At 40.6% G+C, this 20,703-nt stretch overlaps 2 protein-coding genes across 7 annotated transcripts in view; both read left to right on the top strand.

Annotated features, from left to right (window-relative positions):
* LOC127370892 (protein unc-13 homolog B) overlaps positions 1-2,721 on the top strand; it is a 67,080-nt gene extending 64,359 nt beyond the window's left edge. For all 6 annotated transcript variants that reach the window (XM_051413363.1, XM_051413365.1, XM_051413362.1 and 3 more), the window contains one exon: positions 84-2,721. In XM_051413363.1, coding sequence (XP_051269323.1) covers positions 84-369 — 286 coding nt within the window. In that variant the 3' untranslated portion in view covers positions 370-2,721. The remainder of the gene's footprint in view (positions 1-83) is intronic.
* A 1,510-nt stretch (positions 2,722-4,231) lies between these two features.
* LOC127370893 (phospholipid-transporting ATPase ID-like) lies at positions 4,232-18,511 on the top strand. The gene is made up of 28 exons (XM_051413373.1): positions 4,232-4,594; positions 5,790-5,873; positions 6,062-6,120; positions 6,235-6,348; positions 6,574-6,672; positions 6,795-6,856; positions 7,005-7,077; positions 7,288-7,358; positions 7,501-7,583; positions 8,320-8,478; positions 9,295-9,383; positions 9,891-10,084; positions 10,192-10,400; positions 10,497-10,540; positions 10,638-10,803; positions 11,062-11,250; positions 11,646-11,761; positions 11,845-12,009; positions 12,402-12,513; positions 12,720-12,825; positions 13,229-13,379; positions 13,831-14,014; positions 14,134-14,357; positions 14,599-14,682; positions 14,805-15,050; positions 15,332-15,470; positions 15,724-15,854; positions 16,360-18,511. The coding sequence occupies exons 2-28, from the start codon at positions 5,819-5,821 to the stop codon at positions 16,624-16,626; spliced, it is 3,591 nt and encodes a 1,196-aa protein (XP_051269333.1). The 5' UTR covers positions 4,232-4,594; positions 5,790-5,818; the 3' UTR covers positions 16,627-18,511.
* Positions 18,512-20,703: the final 2,192 nt, after the last annotated feature.

Below are 20,703 nucleotides of genomic sequence, written 5' to 3'. Positions count from 1 at the left end.
CTTGTCTAGTGCAACATTAAGTTTACTAACCAACTGTTGTGTTATTGAATGACTGAATGCTCATCTGTGTTCCCTCCCCACAGTGTTCTGGGTAAACAGGAAGGCTTCGAGTGCTACGAGCTGCAGGTCTGTGTCAAAGACTACTGCTTCGGCCGCGCCGACAGAGTGGTCGGCTTGGCCGTGATACAATTGAGAGAAATCACTGGGAAGGGCAACTGCGCCTGCTGGTGCCCACTCGGCCAGCGCATCCAGATGGACGACACAGGCCTCACCGCCATGCGGATCCTGTCCCAGCGCTCCAACGACGACGTGGCCAAGGAGTTCGTGAGGCTGAAATCAGAGACTCGTTCGGCCGAAGAGGGCAGATGAGGAGAGCTGGAGATGGAGGGAGAAAGACTGAAAGGATGGAAGGTTTCCTAATTTAACAAAAGAGAATGATCTCATGTCGAAAAGCAGGGAATTATTTTCCGTAGACGGCCATATGGACTCTGTTAGACCCTTGATGTGTCTTAGCTGCTGTTGACTGTTTGGTGGCGCCTTGCCAAGCTCACCGACACACTGTCACGTTCACACTCTGGGTATTTTGGACAAACACGCTTTTAGTGTTCCTCAAACACTCCCATTAGTGTTTCTCAAACACTCCCATTATTTAACCGAGCTACTGTACAGCACACAACCACAGACACCGGCTCACTCAACCTTCACATTCACCAGCTGTTTTACTTGCCAGTGACCACGTACTCAGTCATTAAACCTTTTTTTTGTGTTTATTCTTTTACCCGTCCTTGTCAGTGTGCACGCCATAGCCTCAAGGGAACAGAGGATGCCAGGCCCCGCTGGAGGGCCCAAACAAGTTCCCACACCTCCCCCAGTGTTGTTGTGCAATAACCCCACCTAAACCCCTCAAACCGTGGCCGTGTGTTTGATGCCTTACACTCTACAAACTGTGAATGTGAAGTTAAAAAAAAAAAAGTCTTTTGAATGCCCTGTTCGGTAGCTCCACTGTGATGGTTTGAGTAAATGTGAAAGTACTGTATGGTTTATCTATGAAGGGGTCTTTTGTTTGATGAATGAATAACGTTCTAGTTTTTTAAGTCTTGTCAATTATTGAATAAAGTGGAAGTGAAGATGAGGAAAAGAAGCTAATTTTGTGTCACAAGAAGGTACTTAATGATGACCCATAATTTGACCCCTGAATTTAAAGGATTGTTCAATTAAATGTGTGCCTTGCCATGTTACGTTTCCATTCCTGTTCCCCCAGGAATGACAGCAGTGATTAGATCAGTAAATAATAAAGAACAAAGAACAACATGATTAAAATCAAAACCTCATGAGAAACAACACCAACCATGTGAACACTCATTCTGGCCATATTCATTTAGTATCAGCTCCATTAACAACTCTTATCTTGTGTTGGCCTGGTGTAAACCATAATGGTGCAGCCATTTTATTTATTTTTTATACATATTTATTTTGTTTTGTCTGTGCTTTTTCAAAGCCCACGATTTAAAATGTTGTTTACTGCCGAGAAACAGACATGTGTTTGAAGAATTTGCACAGAGGTTGCTGCTGCAGTGCTGTACACGTAAACTGCAGTTCAACTGAAGAGTTGCATACCAAGATACATACCCTCTGAATAAAGCGACAACCTAGTGTTTTTTATTAAATAAGCTGGCGACTTGTGTCCTCGACTTAAAATAGTGATAACCGTCTTTTAGAATTGTTCTTTTGTAGTGAAGAAATATTACATGTTGGAACTTTCAGGTAACAACTTTTTCTTCCAAAAAAAATATCTGAACATTTGAACACGAGCTCCTCGGCTACTGAGTTGATCAGGAGTGTAGATTTACTCATGGTTTACATATATCTTCCTGCTCTGTTTTCTTCTACTCTTCCTATGAGTGGCCTTACTTTGGTGAAAAAACAAACAAAATGTCTTTTTAAATCTTTTTTTTTTTTTTTTTAATCCTTGTATTTCCTTTGGCTCTCAGCAATGAGGATTGGCCACTTCTCTGCCCATAATGATGTCAAATCCAAGTGATGTTCCTCATCATTTTGTACTTTTTATCTTTGATGATATTACAAACGTTGTAGCTATATCTAGGCTGGGTTTTCTTAGCAGTCTGTTATATTTTGTGTTCTGTTCCTTTCCGGTGTTTTGTAAATGTTCATCCTTAATCCTCTTTAATAGTTTGGAATAATATCAATCACTGTATTGTAAGACATGTTTCAGTTTTATGGACAGGAGTCGTATACAGCAAGACGTGTGCCAGTGAATTTGTTCATAACTGAACTGAAGAATATTAAAATGTTACTCTTAATGAAGGACAGATATTGCTATAATGTGAGAACCTCAATGTGTGCACATTTTTAAACTGATCACACCCTGTAGAAATCACAAATTCACATTCCTCTTTGTTACAGTTCATTATCCTTTTGTGAATAATTTTTGTTATTGGTTTATGAGGGCAAATGTTTCAAAGCCATTCTGTAATATACATGTTCCTTGTGCCAAGTTGTTTTTTTTTTATTTCTACATTTTCTAAATTTGTTAACCCTTGCACTATCATTAAGTCACTGCAATAGTTAACAAGTACACTATATCAGTCACAGTAACTGAATTTTTGTGGTGTTTTCTTTGTATTGTCACTACTCTGAAATGTTGTTGTCACCATGTAAACATTCCAATTAATGAATTTTGCATAAAGTATTTGAGAAGTATCTATTAATGAGTCTACCTCTTCTTTTACAGTAGGATACGACATTGACTGCAGATTTTGATTGAAATGTTCTTAACAATTTAAATGTTTTTATTTATTTTCCACTTTAGTTGGAACTGCACCAATTAATTTCCTCTAGTTGAATGCAAGTGCAGTTTTTTTAGATTAGGAATACAGAGTCGGTAAGATTGCACTGCAGGGGAATAATCTTATTAATTAAATCAACTCGAGATTTATTGTCCCCTTCACCAACTGTAGCGAACATAAATTAAAGAATATGTATGTGTAATATGTATCAATATTTCATTCATAGCCATAACATCATGGAACTAGTCAGGCGTCTGACTGTCAAGACAAAAAGTCTAAGTTGAATTTTTCTGGTGGCAGCAGAAATCCAGGAGATATAATAGCAAAATGATCAATTTTTCCCCCTGTAATTTGGGTGAACTGACGTTTAAAAATGACTCAAATGTTAACATGGGACATCTTTTTTGCTGCAGGCAGCTGTAAGTATAATTTTTCACTTCTTGTCATATGTTTCGCGGTGTGAAAGTATTTACGTGCACAGGCAAAATTAAAAGCAAGTAAAACAATATTATGTATTATTATTTTGATTTTTGGTTAAGACTTCAGTCTTGAGTTCATAGATAATATTTTTAACTTTGTAGAAATGGGACAGATTCCTCCTTATTGGGGCGCAATCACTCACTGTAGACATAGACACACACTTAGATGTATTTAATTAAATCATACCGAACATACCGAATTATTGCACCAGAATCCCTAAATCAAATCAGAAAAGCCAGTGAGAATATTCCTATTGGTAACTCTTGTTCAACAGGCAGAGGAATTGCTTATGAAACTCAATTTGTTCTTTTGTTTACAGCCCAGGAAATTTTTTTAATCACTTTGACTGGAAATTGGACCACATAGCGTGCTTTAGTGTTTCCTGTTGAGGTCAGAGTTGCATCTTCCAATCATCACGTCTATTTTACCACTTTATGTGTATTTTTGTGCATGCACATCTGTGCACACTTGCAGGTAAAGGTTTATGTCTGTGTGCTTGCGTGCACACACACCTATCACACACACACACACAATAACTAATTTAGCAAGTGGTTCATGTTGAGGTCCCCTGGACTACACAGCGTTCCTTTGTGTTGGAGCCCAGGTATTAAATTCCATTTCTGAAAGCTGGTGGATGTGTATATCAGTCAGAGCTGTCATAACTCACTATTATTAAGTCATTTCTTTATCCTTCAAGAATGCAACAGATGCCTGGCTTTCTTGCACCTATGAAAGAGGCTGAATGTGACTAGGATTAAAGGAGCTGCTATTGAAAATATGGCAAAGATCAGTCCTCAGTCTGAGCATGCGCACCCATCACAAGGCGTGTTACATACCTGACCGCCCAGATCCCAACCTTAATGCTGGCCCTGATTGGCCACAGACATTCACCTGTACTGTTGTTTTACTGCCCCTCCACACCATCCAGGTCCAAAGATCGCTGCACTGTTTGCTCAAGCCCTGAGCTGTTAGGCGCAGGGGGATCCCAGCTCTTCCTGCACGAACCTGAAACCTCTACTGTAGGCGCCTCTCTCACCACTACACCACTTCACCTGTCGTCCATCCTGCGTGTCTTTCATCCGACTGGAGGCCCCAGTTGAACCCCCTTTCTCTGTGTGGGACTAGGTCGGAGCCTGGACGTCCAAACGGAGCACAGACGAGGGCCTGGATTTCCTTTATCTGAGGCGGAAGCAGAGGGAGGATTGTAACTTGTAGTTTTTCCCCCTCTCTTTTCTTTTGGCCTTGTGTTCCTGTGTCGATGTGTGGGCAGGACTTAAAGGACACAATAAATCACATTTTTGTTTGAGGTATGTGGCTGATTTTCATTTGCATTCAGGAACTGGGAAACATATGAAATACATGACTAATCAAAGTCCAAGCCTAGTGGTTTATCACTTTAAAATAACAATAACTTCAATTTCATAGTTGTGTGAGTACGAGTGGAACGATAACAGAGAGTTAAACATGCCAAATCAATTCTTCCTGTTCCGTTTTGGAAATGATCTGCTTTTCCAATATGCAGGAAAAACACTATTTCTGATTCTTCTGTTGTGTATTCGAGGTCTTTGAATTCTTGCTTGATTCTGAGCAAGTCAAATGTTCATGGTCATATCGTTATCTCAATCTTTGTGGTTATGGATTGTCTGCCATAGATCTCTTTCTGGTACAAAGGGTTGAGCAGGGAGTGGCTCAATGTCTTTACAGCTCTGCAGCACAGATAAAGTCTCGAGGATGTTGCCTGAAGAGAGACTCTCTTCCTGATCTAAAAAAGTCCAAATGTTGCCAGAGAGCAGTTGACTGCGATTACTCAGAGCAGCATGGATGGGAGGATGGGAATGAATTGAATACCTTTTTCCTGATTGTCTCAATGAGTCGTTACATTTGTCGTTTTTTTAGAAATAAAGCTGAAATAAAGAGAGCTGGAGAAGCGAAAAGTCGATAAATCTGTAGTGCTATTTTTATTGTCCCCGGGACAATGGGACATCCTTACTTTCGAGCACTGTAGCTAACGCGCCATTTTCCCGACACAGTTCCACATTTTCACTGCAGACTCAGGAATCACATTATATCTGTATGTATGCTGTGATGTTCGGGTGCTTTAGCTTACAGTTGGCTGTGAAAGCTAGAAGTCAAATGATGGTCTCCGGGATCAGGTAATCAGCCCATTACAGTAATAACATCACCAAATGTTAATGATGGAAGGGGACTCAGTGGACAAATCTTCCCTCATTTGCTCTTCTTCACGACGATGCATTTCAGCAGATGTTTCCTGTATATTGCAAATATCACTCAGTCCCTCTGCTAATACCTATATACAGTATATAGATATTTGCACTGAACCATAATAGTCGCATACGTGACCATAAATAAACTGGTTCCCCCTCACTTTTGCCACAGTTTCCCCTTTCAGTTGCTATCTCGGTGGAGTCTAGCTCTAAACAAATGGCTCTGTGCTTCACCGACTGTACACCACTCTGTGATAAGTACATGCTCTTTCTCTAGGTGTGAAATATGGAGACGCTGAGCTAAAGATGGGGTCAGTAGCGTCATACTTTGGCCAGTTGTGTGGAGGAGAGGAAAAGAAAGGTGAGGCCTGACGCTTATAAACTGCACTGCAAATATGAGTTCATCTTGTTCTGAGTGGGTGGACTAAAAGCACTCCAACGTTTTACATGCTACTTGTATTTGATGATTATAGTGACAGACCCTTTTCTCCCAATGCTGCTGCAACATCTTCATCCCTCTCTTGCTTTCAATCTATCATTTTGTCACAGAGGAGGAGAGACACTTGCGAGCTAACGACAGACCTTTCAACCTGTCTTACAACTATGCTGTAAGTAGAAAACAGTAGAAAGAAAAACGGTGTGTGTTCAACAGATAAGGTGGGGAGTAAACACCACTGTGGCTGTCAGCTATATTTGTCACGTGTCGATTTCCTCTGCTTCAGAACAATGCCATCAAGACCTCCAAATACAACATTTTCTCTTTCCTGCCCTGTAACCTCTTCGAGCAGTTCCGGAGGCTCGCCAATGCCTACTTCCTGTTCCTCATGCTCCTTCAGGTAGACATTTTTCTTCGTTTACCTCCTCTAGCGCTGTGATGGATGTTAATGTGGACTGTATATATACTGGACTTTCCACTGATTTAGCAAAATGTTAATCCACAAAATATTCCGAGAAGCAATTTGGCCTAATTTAGTTTACAGAATATGGGATTCCAGTGAAAAGATTTAATGCTACAGATTTAAGGTATTAAAGCATTTTAAATGTGTGTGTTCTGTTGACAGTTAATCCCACAAGTCTCCTCTCTCTCTTGGTTCACCACGGCTGTCCCTCTCATTTTGGTGCTGTCTATGACAGCAGTCAAGGACGCCAGCGATGACATAGTAAGCAGGAATTGTAACCTTAAGAATAAATATCTAAATAACTCAGTATTAGGACAGAAAACAGTCACAATGTCGCGACTAAAGGAACACTGTTTTCTCCTCATCCTGTATCATCTGAGTAGAACAGACACAAAAGCGACAATCAAGTGAATAACCGCATCGTCAACGTGCTCATCGATGGGGAGTAAGTCATTTCAATTTCACATTATTTATTTGTTAATACAAATGTACAGCTGTAAAGCAGATGTGAGCTTTCAAAGGTCATGTTTTGCATGAATTTTGGTGCAGTGTTGTGATTTCATGGCATGTGTTATGTATATATTTTTTGGCAGACTGAGAAAGGAAAAATGGAAGAACGTTCAGGTTGGAGACATAATCAAACTGGAGAACAATCAGTTTGTCACAGTGAGTATGGAGATGCTACGATTAAAACCTGATTTATTTTTCTAATTGCCAGGGAACGTTAACTGTGTGCGCGTTACGGCATTTTAGAGTATATTGCTGTTCTATACACATTGATGCTTTAAGTTTATAGCAATAACAACAGGCCAAGACAAAGTCCTCACAAGTGATGGTAAAGATTTTCTCATCTAATTGCATTTAATGCTTTTTTAGGCGGACCTTCTGTTGCTGTCCAGCAGTGAGCCTCTGAATCTGGTCTACGTAGAAACAGCAGAATTAGATGGGTGAGCGCAGTAGTGTGTGTGTGTGTGTGTGTGTGTGTGTGTGTGTGTGTGTGTGTGTGCGTATGGCTGACGGCTGATGTCTCACACTGTCTTGGATTTCCCTTCAGTCGCATCCTTCTCATGTCCTCTTGGTCTCCCCCAGTGAAACCAATCTGAAGGTGAAACAGGCCCTGACTGTAACTGGAGACATGGGAGACAGAATTGAGGCACTGGCTCACTTCAATGGTGAGCTCAAAACGGTTGACATTAAAACAGATGTTTAGAACTGCAATCTGGATTCTTTACTAACTACCATTTTAGGGGGAAAGGGTTATGGTGGATTTTCAGTAAAGACATTGGGACATTGATGGTGCATGAGAAGCTTTTTGCACACCACAGAGAGAGTGGTAAGTCAACTATTTAGCGTTAAATAAAAAGATTGATTAGGCTACCAATATGGCCATTTAAACCACTATAATGAAGGTGAAAATAGGCTGGCCTTTACTCACTATATATAATATCACTAGTATATAGATGTTTTTATACACAGGAGCTGTAGCCTGGAATTACAGACGATTTGGACCTATCGCAGACATATCGGTATCAGCGTATATGTTATCCAATTATTCCCTAAACATAGTTTTTTTTTTAAAAATATCATTTAACACATTAAGGAATATTTTACTTATCATTTAATAAAAGTTATGTGTTTGAGAAAGCAGCTTCTGAGTAGCTTTGCATGAGTATATCTTGAGAAAATCTACATAGAAAACCACCTCAGAAATTCACTATATTGGCAGCCATATTTGTAATCGGTGGATTTTTTTTCAGTCTCAATAATGCCATATGGGTCGGGCTCTAACTATAATCCAGATGAAAATATGCTGTTTTTGACTGGCCTACACTCACCACACACACACACACACACACACACACACAGGGGTTGTAGCCTGCACTGCTGACGCTAACCTGTCTCTCTCAGGTGAGGTGCGATGTGAGCCTCCCAACAACCGTCTGGACAAATTCAAAGGAACCCTGACTCTGGACGGACAGACCTACTCTTTGGACAACGACAAGGTTCTGCTCAGAGGATGTACCCTGAGGAACACCGAGTGGTGCTTCGGCGTGGTCGTCTTCGGAGGTAAACTCTCACCAGCTAAAGCTCAAACCCTATTACAACCGTTAACGACATCATGATAACGCGGTGCAAAGACATATGGAGAGAGACGGCATACAGGTACATTTGGGGTGCACCGCTCAATTCTGCAGGGGCCCAGTAGAGGGCGCTCACGCTGCACACGACTAACAGAGCAGTTCTAGTGAAGAAATTCAACGAGACCGACAGAAAATACAGTATTAAATACCGTAGTGAATAATAAAAAATACATTTTAAAGGCTAATGGTAATGGTAAGTAGAATCATTAACATTTCCAAGCTGCTTTCTTACTACTTATCTTTGGCTGTTGTACGTTATAAACTGCAGTCAGTTAGCCTTATATATGCTTTGGACTAACTTTGGACTTTCGACTGATAAGAGTTTATTGGTCCGAATATTTACCCTACATTACGTTATTTTATTGGTCACTGCTCAGTGAATCTTGAGTCACCACCATATTAAACTGAAACTGAAACAAAAAGAAAGATATTTTGAGCGCAGCTGTACCACAAGGTTTGAGACAGCATACGTTTTAATAATGGGATGCAGCCTCAATCAAACCCTAGCTATGCACTTGTTTGTTAGGAAGTGACTGACTGAAGTACAAATAGACATGTGAGGATGAGAAAGAAAGTAACTCACACTATGATAGAATCCACTGCACATTGCTTATTAATAATTAATAGTATATGAGGCAGGTTTTTTACCTTCAGAACAGTCCCTGCCAATGCTGCAAACATGCCTCTGTCTACATTATTGTCAGTGTATCTGTATCTGAACAAGAGATTGAACCTTTATCAGGTCCCGACACCAAGCTGATGCAGAACAGTGGAAAGACAACATTCAAACGGACGAGCATCGACCACCTGATGAATGTCCTGGTGTTGTGTGTGAGTCCTGTGTCTATGCACACTACAAATACACATAAGCTCACATGTACAATTTAGGTGAAAACATATTTTCCATGGTGTGACTTTTAAATGTTTTACGCATTTCTCTCACCTAAAGAGTCATTTACTACTTTAATTGCTATGTATATACATGTAACACACATTGGGGGCACTAAAAAGTTACATTTGTAATGTGTCTGACAAAAATATATACAAACACGCAGTTGGGTCATGACTGTTGTCCTTTCTGTCTTGAAATAAACTTAGTAATAAAAAGAATAAAATAAAATTACAATGGCTACTGCTGGGAGGGAACTTGTCAGTGTTGTTCCTCTCCTACTTGTTCCTGATAGAGTACAAGTCATTAAAAGTCAGTGATTACTTAACGCCCCTCTAGTTCACTTATGCATTACATTTATTAAAATGTGTTAATTTTTAAATGCAGAGTAATTTAACCCGATTGATATCAATGCAATATTAAGATGTATGATATCTTTTATCCATCAGATCTTTGGTTTCTTGGCATCTATGTGCACCGTTTTGGCCATTGGCAATGGAATCTGGGAGGTGAGGGAGGGGTCAGTGTTCACAGTCTTCCTCCCTCGTGATGAAGGGGTTAATGCTGCTCTCTCATCCTTCCTTTCCTTCTGGTCCTACGTCATCATCCTCAATACGGTGGTGCCCATTTCTCTCTACGTCAGGTAATAAAACCAGAAAACAACCAAAGTTATCAAGCTCAGAGTTAAAGTCGTTCCGTCTTTGTGCGTCCCGGCTTGTCTCGCGCTGACCCTGTGTGTGTTGATGTCAGTGTGGAGATCATCCGTCTGGGGAACAGCTTCTACATAGACTGGGACAGGAAGATGTATTACCCCAAGAATGACACTCCTGCCCAGGCGAGGACCACCACGCTCAATGAGGAGCTGGGCCAGATCAAATACATCTTCAGCGACAAGACCGGCACCCTGACGCAGAACATCATGACTTTCAACAGGTGCTCAATCAATGGGAAAGCTTACGGTGAGCAGCTGTGCTTATATAAAAACTACGGAGTTGAATGAACACCACAGCATGGGTTGAAGGGTTGATTTTGTAGTATATTTCTCTGTTATTCAGGGGAGCTGTTTGACTTTTCTGGACAAAGGGTGGAAATAACAGAGGTAAGATGACTGACACGTGATTGTATATTTTTCTGGATTTTTGTCAAGATTGTATTACTCTGTTTTGTTTCTTCTCTTTGCTTCTTTTTCTCTGCAGAAGACAGAGAGAGTGGACTTCTCCTGGAACAGGCTGGCGGATCCAAAGTTCATGTTTCACGACTACAGTCTGGTGGAGACGGTGAGAGAGGGAAACCTGGAGGCTCAGGCCTTCTTCCGCTTGCTGGCTCTGTGCCACACCGTCATGCCTGAGGAAAAGAAAGAGGGTGAGCGTCCTCTAATGGACATTTTTATTACTGAAAAGGTTTAAAAATAACAATTAGATCTCAGTTCTGAATAATACAGTTTCCTCTTTTTCTCTTTATATTAACCATTTAGCAACTCCAGGATGAGATTCAATTCCTAAGTAACTGTCTTTTCAAAAAGTATTAACGCCAACATGATTTGATAACGTTGGTGCTCTCCGGTGGTAGTAATAACTTCTTTTCTTCCTTTCCTCTCTTGTCATCTTCATCTCCTGGCAGGGGAGCTCTACTATCAGGCTCAGTCTCCTGATGAGGGTGCTCTAGTGACCGCAGCAAGAAACTTCGGGTTTGTGTTCCGCTCACGCACACCAGAGACCATCACGGCCGTGGAGATGGACCGATCAGTCACTTATGAACTTCTGGCTGTTCTTGATTTCAATAATGTGCGCAAGAGAATGTCAGTCATAGGTAAGAGAAGGTTGCATCAGAATGTCTAGTTATAGTTAAAATAATGAATGAGTTGCTATATTTTTAGGGCATATTTGGGAATTTAAACTATCACTCTGAACAATTTGTTGTCTGCATGTTTTTGATCCTAGCTAAAATCACATGGTAAAATACCATTTAAAAAAAAATCCTGTTAGTGTGTTCAGGGACACTTCGATGATTTTTGTTTCAACTGGTCAACTGCAACCTTGTAAATATGAGAAATGACCAAAGTCACGTTACACTTTATAAATTACTCATACTTTAAATTTTGTAATCTGTCTTAAAGTTGATCCAAGCAACAAGTTTCAAAACTGTCAAACCTGTCAAACCTCATGACTCTGTCCTGGCTAAGCAACTTCCACCATGATTTTCAGTGCGTAGCCCCGAAGGCAAGGTGACTCTATTTTGCAAAGGAGCAGACACCATCATCTTTGAAAGACTCCACCCGTCCTGTAACAAACTAAAGGAAATTACCATCGGACACCTCAACGTGAGTGATGCAGTTGGACTTTTGTGATGTGTATGTATCAGGATTTCTGTTTTTAACTGCTTGGAACTGTCCAACCAAAATAGGAGTATGCAGGCGACGGCCTCCGTACCCTTGCTCTGGCATACAAGGACTTGGATGAGAGGTATTTGGAGGACTGGAAACAGCGCCACCATGAGGCCAGCACTGCCATGGAGGGACGAGAGGAGAGACTGGATGAACTGTATGAAGAGATAGAGAAAGACCTGCTGGTTAGTTCACCTGCTGAATACTTTGACACATTACTGGTGTGAATGTCTCAACAATTGGCTGGTTAACTTTTACATTAGTGGTTTAGTTGCCGGCTTATCTGGAGAATAACTGGATAGTCTATACTGTATATCCTGCTCCATAACACGTAAATACACATAACACATAAATTAATAATGATGACACACCATCAAACAACTGCCTCAGACTAACAAATAGATCTATTGTGCAGATGTAAGTGCCAGCACCAGCACTGCTTTATCATTTTAAGTAATTTTCTTTCTGCCAGAGAAATAACATGGTTTTAAACTTATTGCTTTAAACATAAACAGAATACACAGAATCACAGACTAATACCTTTTCCCATTGCCACCCTGTGCTCTGTGTTTTAAAGCTGTTGGGAGCGACAGCTGTGGAGGACAAGCTGCAGGACGGCGTGCCCCAGACCATAGAGCAACTGGCTAAAGCAGACATCAAAATCTGGGTGCTGACTGGGGATAAACAGGGTCAGTGTCACATATTTTATAAACCCTGTCAAATCACACATATCAAGATGGGTGATGTGACACAGGAATGTAATGTGAAATATGTTCTCATATTCTCTCACTGTTAATCTCATTGTGCCTCATTTCCAAGGGTTCACATGGCACATCTAAACATTCTGTGTCACCTGTAAATGAACCTGTTGAATATTGTTGTTGTTGTGAAACAGAGACGGCAGAGAATATCGGCTATTCCTGCAACATGCTGAGGGAGGAGATGAGAGACATTTTTGTTGTGGCAGCTAATACAGCTGAAGGAGTCAAAGAGGAGCTACAGTAAGTCAGTCATTTTAGATTGATGAAAGTGTAGTAGGTAACACTCAGTTACTACTGTATGTGATGCAGTAGGCTAAGCTAGTTAGCTATACATGCTAACAATTGCAGCTTACTTTACAGCAGATAAACACACTGTTTAATACATTGCTTACACTTCTCCAAACTCTGAAACCAGACGCTTTTGACGGTGGCTGATTAAATTTAATTTAATATCATTGGACAAAAAAACTGGCATTGCCCTATTGGCATCATATTTTAAGTCTTTTGGCAGGTATGAGTTGATGTTAAAGCTTTTGTTTCTGTCCAAACTCATTCTTTTGAAAAAACAACACCAAAAATACCATTAATGAAAAAAAATGTTTTTTATTAACTCACCCTACCGCCCCCATGTCCCTGTTGTCAGGAATGCAAGAAGGAAAATGTGTCCAGATTCTGTGGATGAGCCATCTGTGATCAAGGCCCGCGCAGGCCTGTTTTGGCTTCAGAGGACAGAAACTGTGCAGGATGAGAAGGTGGATGGAGATTATGGCCTAGTTATAAATGGACACAGTCTGGTAAGAAGGCTTTTTTCAGGCACATTACTATTCTCAGGAGTAGCTGAATCAACAAGAAATGTTGTACCCTTTCTCTCCACATGTCCTCCATACAGAAAATGTCCTGCTGGATGTCCTGTTTTTAAAAAAAATTAAGTTGCCTGGCTGGGCCCAAACAGTTACTCAGTCTGAGAAGTTACCACACTGGGGGATGGCATTGTACAATTAAAAAATAACCATTGGAAATGTACAGCCTGATTCCAGTATTTTTAGACTGTGTAAATTTACATTTGCCTTTAGTTTAACGAAAAAGGGAGGATTCATAATTTTCTCACTAGAATTGACAATATTCCTGACAGTGTGGCGCAGACATTCATTTTGGTTAGACGTTTTTTAGAGGGGTATGGTTGCATTGGGGGGACTCCTGACCTCAGTACGGTCCTGTACACCCTTCCTTCTCTATTGTTCTCAGGCCTTTGCACTGGAGAAGAACTTGCAGATGGAGCTGTTGAGGACAGCTTGTATGTGTCAGACGGTGATTTGCTGCAGGGTCACCCCTCTGCAGAAGGCCCAGGTGGTTCAGCTGGTCAAGAAATACAAGCAGGCTGTCACTCTGGCCATTGGGGATGGGGCCAATGATGTCAGCATGATCAAGGGTAAGCTCATTCAACACTATTACAAGATCCAGAGAGTTGTATTAAAAATAAAACAGCTGAAAAATAGTTAGTTTCTCATTGTATGAATTCTGTTTCTTCCTTTTCTGTCTGTCCTTCAGCTGCTCATATCGGTGTCGGGATCAGCGGTCAGGAGGGCATGCAGGCAGTTCTCTCCAGCGACTACTCCTTTGCCCAGTTCCGTTACCTTCAGCGCCTCCTGCTGGTGCACGGTCGCTGGTCCTACCTACGCATGTGCAAGTTCCTACGATATTTCTTCTACAAGAACTTCACCTTCACCTTTGTGCATTTCTGGTACGCCTTCTTCTGTGGCTTCTCTGCGCAGGTGAGGAACATGGATTGGAATTTTGGAACATAGTTAAATGGGTTACATGTGAAAAAGAAAGGAATCTAGTAAGGCACACAGTATTCACTAGTATTTATTGGTGACCTGTTATACTGATGTATACTGTACGGATACAAGACTGTAAACTGTTCTCAAAATGTTCCAGAATACATAACCACATATAATGTTATTAATGCTGTATGTACTTGTTTAATATTGTATTTGTTGTTCTTGTTCACAGACTGTATACGACGAGTGGTTCATCACCTTGTACAACTTGGTTTACACAGCCCTTCCTGTCCTTGGCCTGAGCCTCTTTGACCAGGTATGCGCTCAGACGGGACAATTAATCATGAGTTTGAAATAGCTCTTTTATGGTTTAATATCATATAATTTGTCAGTATTTGACAAATTCTCTTCCCTTTCTCTAATCGTCTGTTTCTGTAGGATGTGAATGACCGCTGGAGTTTCCAGTATCCTCAGCTCTACACTCCAGGCCAGCTGAACCTGTACTTCAGTAAGAAAGCCTTTGTGCGCTGTATGTTGCACAGCTGCTACAGCTCCCTCATCCTGTTCTTCATCCCGTGGGCCGCCATTTACGACACGGTCCGAGACGATGGGAAGGACATCGCCGACTATCAGTCCTTTGCTTTATTGGCACAGACCTGTCTACTGGTTGTAATGAACGTACAGGTGAGGAATACAGTTCCTGTCACCAGAAGCATGGGCACACTAAAGCTGCAGGATGTTTGTATCAGTGTGATGAAGTGCCTTGATTTTGTTAAAGAATTGAATACACTGAATTAGCCCCCCAAAAAATTCAGTTTGGTTATTTTATTTATTAATGTCTTTATCATATTGTCATATATGTTGTTGCAATAAAATGACATGTACTAGATTTTATTCATACCACCCCCTCTTACAGCACCAAACTAATAAAATGTATTTATATTATTCAAAATTAAAATTTTCAGCTCTGTCTGGACACCGATTACTGGACGGCAGTGAACCAGTTTTTTGTATGGGGCAGCCTGGCCGCTTATTTTGCCGTCACATTCACCATGTACAGCAACGGCATGTTTCTCATCTTCACCTCCTCGTTCCCCTTCATAGGTGAGTAGATTTAGCTCATTTATAGAGGCAGAGAGGTTATATATGTACAGGTAAATATGGTTTATTAAGGCCAACAGTACAAAAAAAAATAGGCAAGAAGTGGGTTGCCAGTCTCCATTTACAAACCTGCATCCTCACTCTTCCATTGTTAGCTGTTTATGCATTGAAAGTTAGCCATATTCAATAATGTGAGTATAATAAACCCTTTTACTATGTGATTCTGACTGCCTGTGTGATGCTTTTGGAACTCCAGGAACAGCAAGAAACTCTTTGAACCAGCCTAACGTCTGGCTGACCATATTCCTGACCTCCCTCCTCTGTATTCTGCCTGTGGTGGCTTTCCGTTTCATTCTCATTCAGCTTCGGCCCACCATCAACGACAAGGTCAGATAATGCACGACACAGACTATTAAGCCCTCCTGTCTTATATGCACCCTGTTTTTATAGTTATCGTGTTCTGAACAATCAAATATGTTAAATGGCAATATGTCATTTCAATCCTTCCCATATTACCCTGTGGGTTACTAAATGGAGTTATTTAGACACTAATACATTTGGTCTCGTTTTCAAGCACAGATTGTTTTATTGAAAATACATGTTACAAAAAAAACATTGTTTTTAAATGTTCCTCTACAAATTTGTTGATGTTTTGTCTCTTTGTTCTTCACTTTTTCTGTCTGCTGCCGTCCCTGCATCTGTGACATGTTACATAAAATCGTACACAAGCCAGGAGTTTGTGTGTAGTGTGAAATGCTAGAATCTATAACTATAAAGAATATGTGCACATATGCAAGAGGCATATGAAGTAATGAAAAATAAACTGTCCTGAATGAGGAAATGTATCCATATTAAGACCACATTAAAGACCTGCCCCTCTGTCCCCTTCTAGGTGAGACATAAGGTGCGGAAGGAGGCACTGCCAGCTCCTACACCTCGCCGTCCACCTGCCAGGCGTATCAGCACCCGTCGGTCTGGCTACGCCTTCTCACACAGCCAGGGCTACGGTGATCTGGTGACATCTCGGAAGTTCCTGCAGAGACTACCCCTGTGGAGTCGGCAGGCCCCGTTTACCCAAACAGACTCTCCCCTGGCTCAGAATCAGCCACAGCATTACCGCACCATTGCAGAGGAGCCAGAGGAGTCACAGAGCCCTTAGACGGGAGGTATGCAGGGACACTGCAGAGTGCGTGGAAGCTGCATATTAAGCTTTTATTTTGGAGCCTAGCTCACACTCATTAGAGGATGCACAGGGTAAAAGTCCACTAACTGGATTGTTTCCAGACCTTTACACTTAAATCTGAGTCTAACGGATGAATGTTGATATCACTTCAAAAATGCTGAACATGGCAGCACATACGGCCTTGAAGGACTGCACTGGTGCTTTTGAATGTTTTAGCTTAATAAGTACAACTCTCATATATTTTTGTGGTTTTCAAACTGGGGTTCAGGGACAAACAGGGGCCCTTGAGTGGGTTGTAGGGGGTCCCCAGCAAAAGAAAGAATAAAATATTTGAACTTTTAACAAATTTTTGGGGAGTTGGAATAACAAGGGAATTAATAAGGTTGCCCATTTGATCATTGGTTAACTTTGAAGACTTAATTAAATAAAAAAAACAAATGTTTTAATTACTTAGAGGGGATTCCGTAAGACATCGTCCTCTCAAATTGGTGGTCAGTTGTCTAATGTGCATCTATTATCGGGGTCCTTGACGAGTTTGGGAACTGCTGGTCTACATTACTGTTGGCATACCAGTAGGTTTTAGTCAGATATTTCTAATTCTATTTAATTGCCTTAAGATTCGTCACTGTCAACAGGGACTTTTTCTAGAATCTACATTCAAGCACACTTCATACATTATCTGCAATTTGAGAGTCAGATGCTGAAATGCACCTTTTTAATTGCAAAAAGAAGAGATTAAATTCACATTATTTCACAGCAGCTTGTTAACTTTATCATAATTAGGGGGCGCCTGGTTAGCTCAGTGGGTAGAGCTGGTGACCCACGAGGCTGAGTCCTTGCTGCAGCAGCCTAGGGTTCAAATCCGACCTGTGGCCCTTTGCTGCGTGTCATCCCCTCTCTCTGCCCCCCTTTCCTGTCTGTCTTCCGCTGTCACTATCATAAAGGCAATAAAAGCCCCAAAAAATACTTAAAAAAAAACAACTTTATTGTCATTACACTGACTAGTTCACACCAAAACTAGTCTTGTCATTCCAAGACAGTGCAACCTGTGAAGATAATTCCACCGGTGCCAGGGCAGATCATGTAGATTTGACAGAAAAATAAAAGTGTCACCTGTCTCAAGCATGATTAGGCAGCCTGGACAGTAGAAGGTCAGTAGTAAATGTATGGTTAGCTTTGGGAAACAGCCAGAAAAACTGTATGCAGTTTGTACTTAATGATATAAAACATTTAAAAGCAGAAACTGTGACGAGATTAACGTTGTGTCATGCAAATTTGTATTGTGATCTGTGATTTTTTTTAGAAAGTGAAGTTAAAAAATGTAAAGGTTGCCACTATCTGATCTAGAGAAACTGGATTACCACACTGCCTGCAACTTGAAGTTGCATTTTGTACCTTTTTAATTTTTTTCGTTTCCCTCAAGTGAATTGTCAATACTCAGGGTGTCATCAGAAAAGATAAAACTGTGATTTCAGTTTCATTTGAAATCTACAATGAACCTATTTTCACTCTTGTTTACATGATTATTCACATGAAGATTTTAAACATTGTTTTATTATTGTTCTGCTCTTTGTTAATAATCTGTCTGTGTATGACGGGATCTATCACAATCGGTACCACGTCGTCACAGTACTTTCAAAGTACAGCCAGGGGTCAGTGTTGTCTTTGTAACTGAAATATACTAGTTACAGTAATGGTTTAAGTGTCATATGAGTGACAGTGCAACGACCAACAGATAGCACATTATACTCGGTCGGGTTCCTCTGATTCACATCTGATAAGACTTTTGATGGCTGATAAAAGTTTTGATCGTCACAAAGTTTCTACGTCATCTGTGAATAAAACTAATAACTTGACTGACTTACATAGCCTTTTTTTGATAAATTGTTTCACCATTAAGGCGAACCAAAAAAGCTGTGGGCAAAGGTAGTAATAAAGATACAGTAGGAAGAATTAAAAAAGAGTGATATAATCAAATAAAAATGATAAAAATTGATTGATAAAAATCTAATGTTTGACAAAAGGTCAAGTACACATGGGAAACAGTTTACAAATTGTGGTTTCTGTACTTAGGAACCCCCACAGATACAACATATCATAAAAATTGAGAATAAAAGATTCAAACAAACAGTTAAAACTATGTAGATATTGTAAATGTTGTATTGATTGATAGAAACATGCATGCCTCACAAACCTGTACATACACACTGTGACAAGATACACAGACGTCAGAATCTGTATGAAGGACCAAAATGTCCGATTACTGTAAATATTTTATAACCTGACCTCTTTTAGGGAGCCTCAACCCAAACCTCCTGCAGATTTGTTTGCATTATGTATGCTCTCTCTCTCTCTCTCTCTCTCTCTCTCTCTCTCTCTCTCGCTCTCTGCCCGTCTTCCTCTCCCAACATCTTCACTCATACGTCCCATATATACTGTACCGTTACATCTGCAGACATATTGTATTCAGCCTACAACTGCAGTGTCCTCTGGGGCTACTGAGCAATGACATCACTGGTAGAGGGCTGTCCCAGCATGGCACAGTTCCAGAAAAGCTTGATTTCTGATCTGCAAAAAACAAGAAACGTGTTGGCGTATATTACAGTTTATGGCTGTGGGCAATAATACGCACCTTGAGAAACACAGTGAGACTGCGTTTTACAGACAAAACAAGTAGTTTATGATAACAAACAATTGCAATGGTTAATAACAGGTATGAACAAATACAAAAAAAGAGATAAAAATGGAATAGAGAGAGAAATTATCCTGAGAAATTATGTAGTAATTGTATAAAAGCTGGCTTTTAAATTATGTTTTAAGGACCATAAGAAGTTACAGATTTTCCAAATCAGATCTCCTCACTTAGATAGACAGATATCCACTTGACATGATAAATAAATAAATAAACATGGAACTTTCTAGGTGAAATAGATGTATATATGGTATATGTATGTGTAGCATGAATGCAATACAACTTAATTGTGGAACCGTGTGTCGTAAAATCACAAAATCAACCTTGCTGATGCGCCTGAATACCATACATATTCAGCATAAAGGTTAGAAAATAATACTCCTTCCCCTCCAGTTTAACCCTCGCTCTGCTCCTCCCTTTATGGCCACGCAGCACAGTCAGCAGGCTCCACAGTGAAGGTCACTGAATGATCCCACATTATGAGACAGGAATGAGGACTGGTATGCTTTATAAATAGCCTGCCTGTGTGGAACACCCAAACCACAACCGTGTACTTTTTCATTTTGCAACAACCTAAGATCCTATTTCTGATTAACCAGAGAATTGTCATTTTAATATTACCTTCCGTAATATTACCTTTCAGCCCATATCATTGAAAAAGGGAAGCCAGTGATGCCAGTGATGGAGCAGGGACAAATAAAGAAGTCAGTTCAACTCTTAAACTCTGTGCTATTAATAGACGCTGACATTTATTGTGCCAGGAATAAAAAGCAGTTTGATTTGACACAGAAACTCGGATGAATCAGGGACAGAGAAGAGAAAAGAAAATGAAAGGGAGTCAAAGTACAGTGAGCATGTATAGATATAGACATGCATACAAATGTTGTGGCAAAGACACTGTAAAGTACAAATGAACACAGACACACAGACACATGCACATGCTGTGGTATTATCATACAATCTCCCTAGGTCGAAGTTCAAGTGGAAAGCTGAGGACTGGTCAGCTTCTGTAAGAGGAGACAGCGGACTCGACTTAAAGAGAATTTCACACTTGGTCGTCCAACTTGGACTGAGGATCACTGTGTGTTTCAGTCTCCCAGGCAACAGGCAACACTCTGCAGCTCTGTGGAGAGAACAACCTCCAGAAGTGTCTGAACATGGAGAGGAAGCAGACATCATGTAAATGTTCAGTCACAGAAATGACATTATTGCTGGTTGTTGGTTGAACAATGTTTTACCTGGTTAGGTGACTCAGTCTGTGCATCCAACACTTTGGTTCAGAGAATAATCTTAATAACTTCCTGCCAAATTGCCATTTTATTTGGTATGGACATTCATGGTCCTCAGAGGCTGGCTTTTTC

Source organism: Dicentrarchus labrax, unplaced genomic scaffold (assembly GCF_905237075.1).
Source record: "Dicentrarchus labrax unplaced genomic scaffold, dlabrax2021, whole genome shotgun sequence".
Taxonomy (NCBI): domain Eukaryota; kingdom Metazoa; phylum Chordata; class Actinopteri; family Moronidae; genus Dicentrarchus; species Dicentrarchus labrax.
This window is presented reverse-complemented; position numbering and strand designations above follow the sequence as displayed.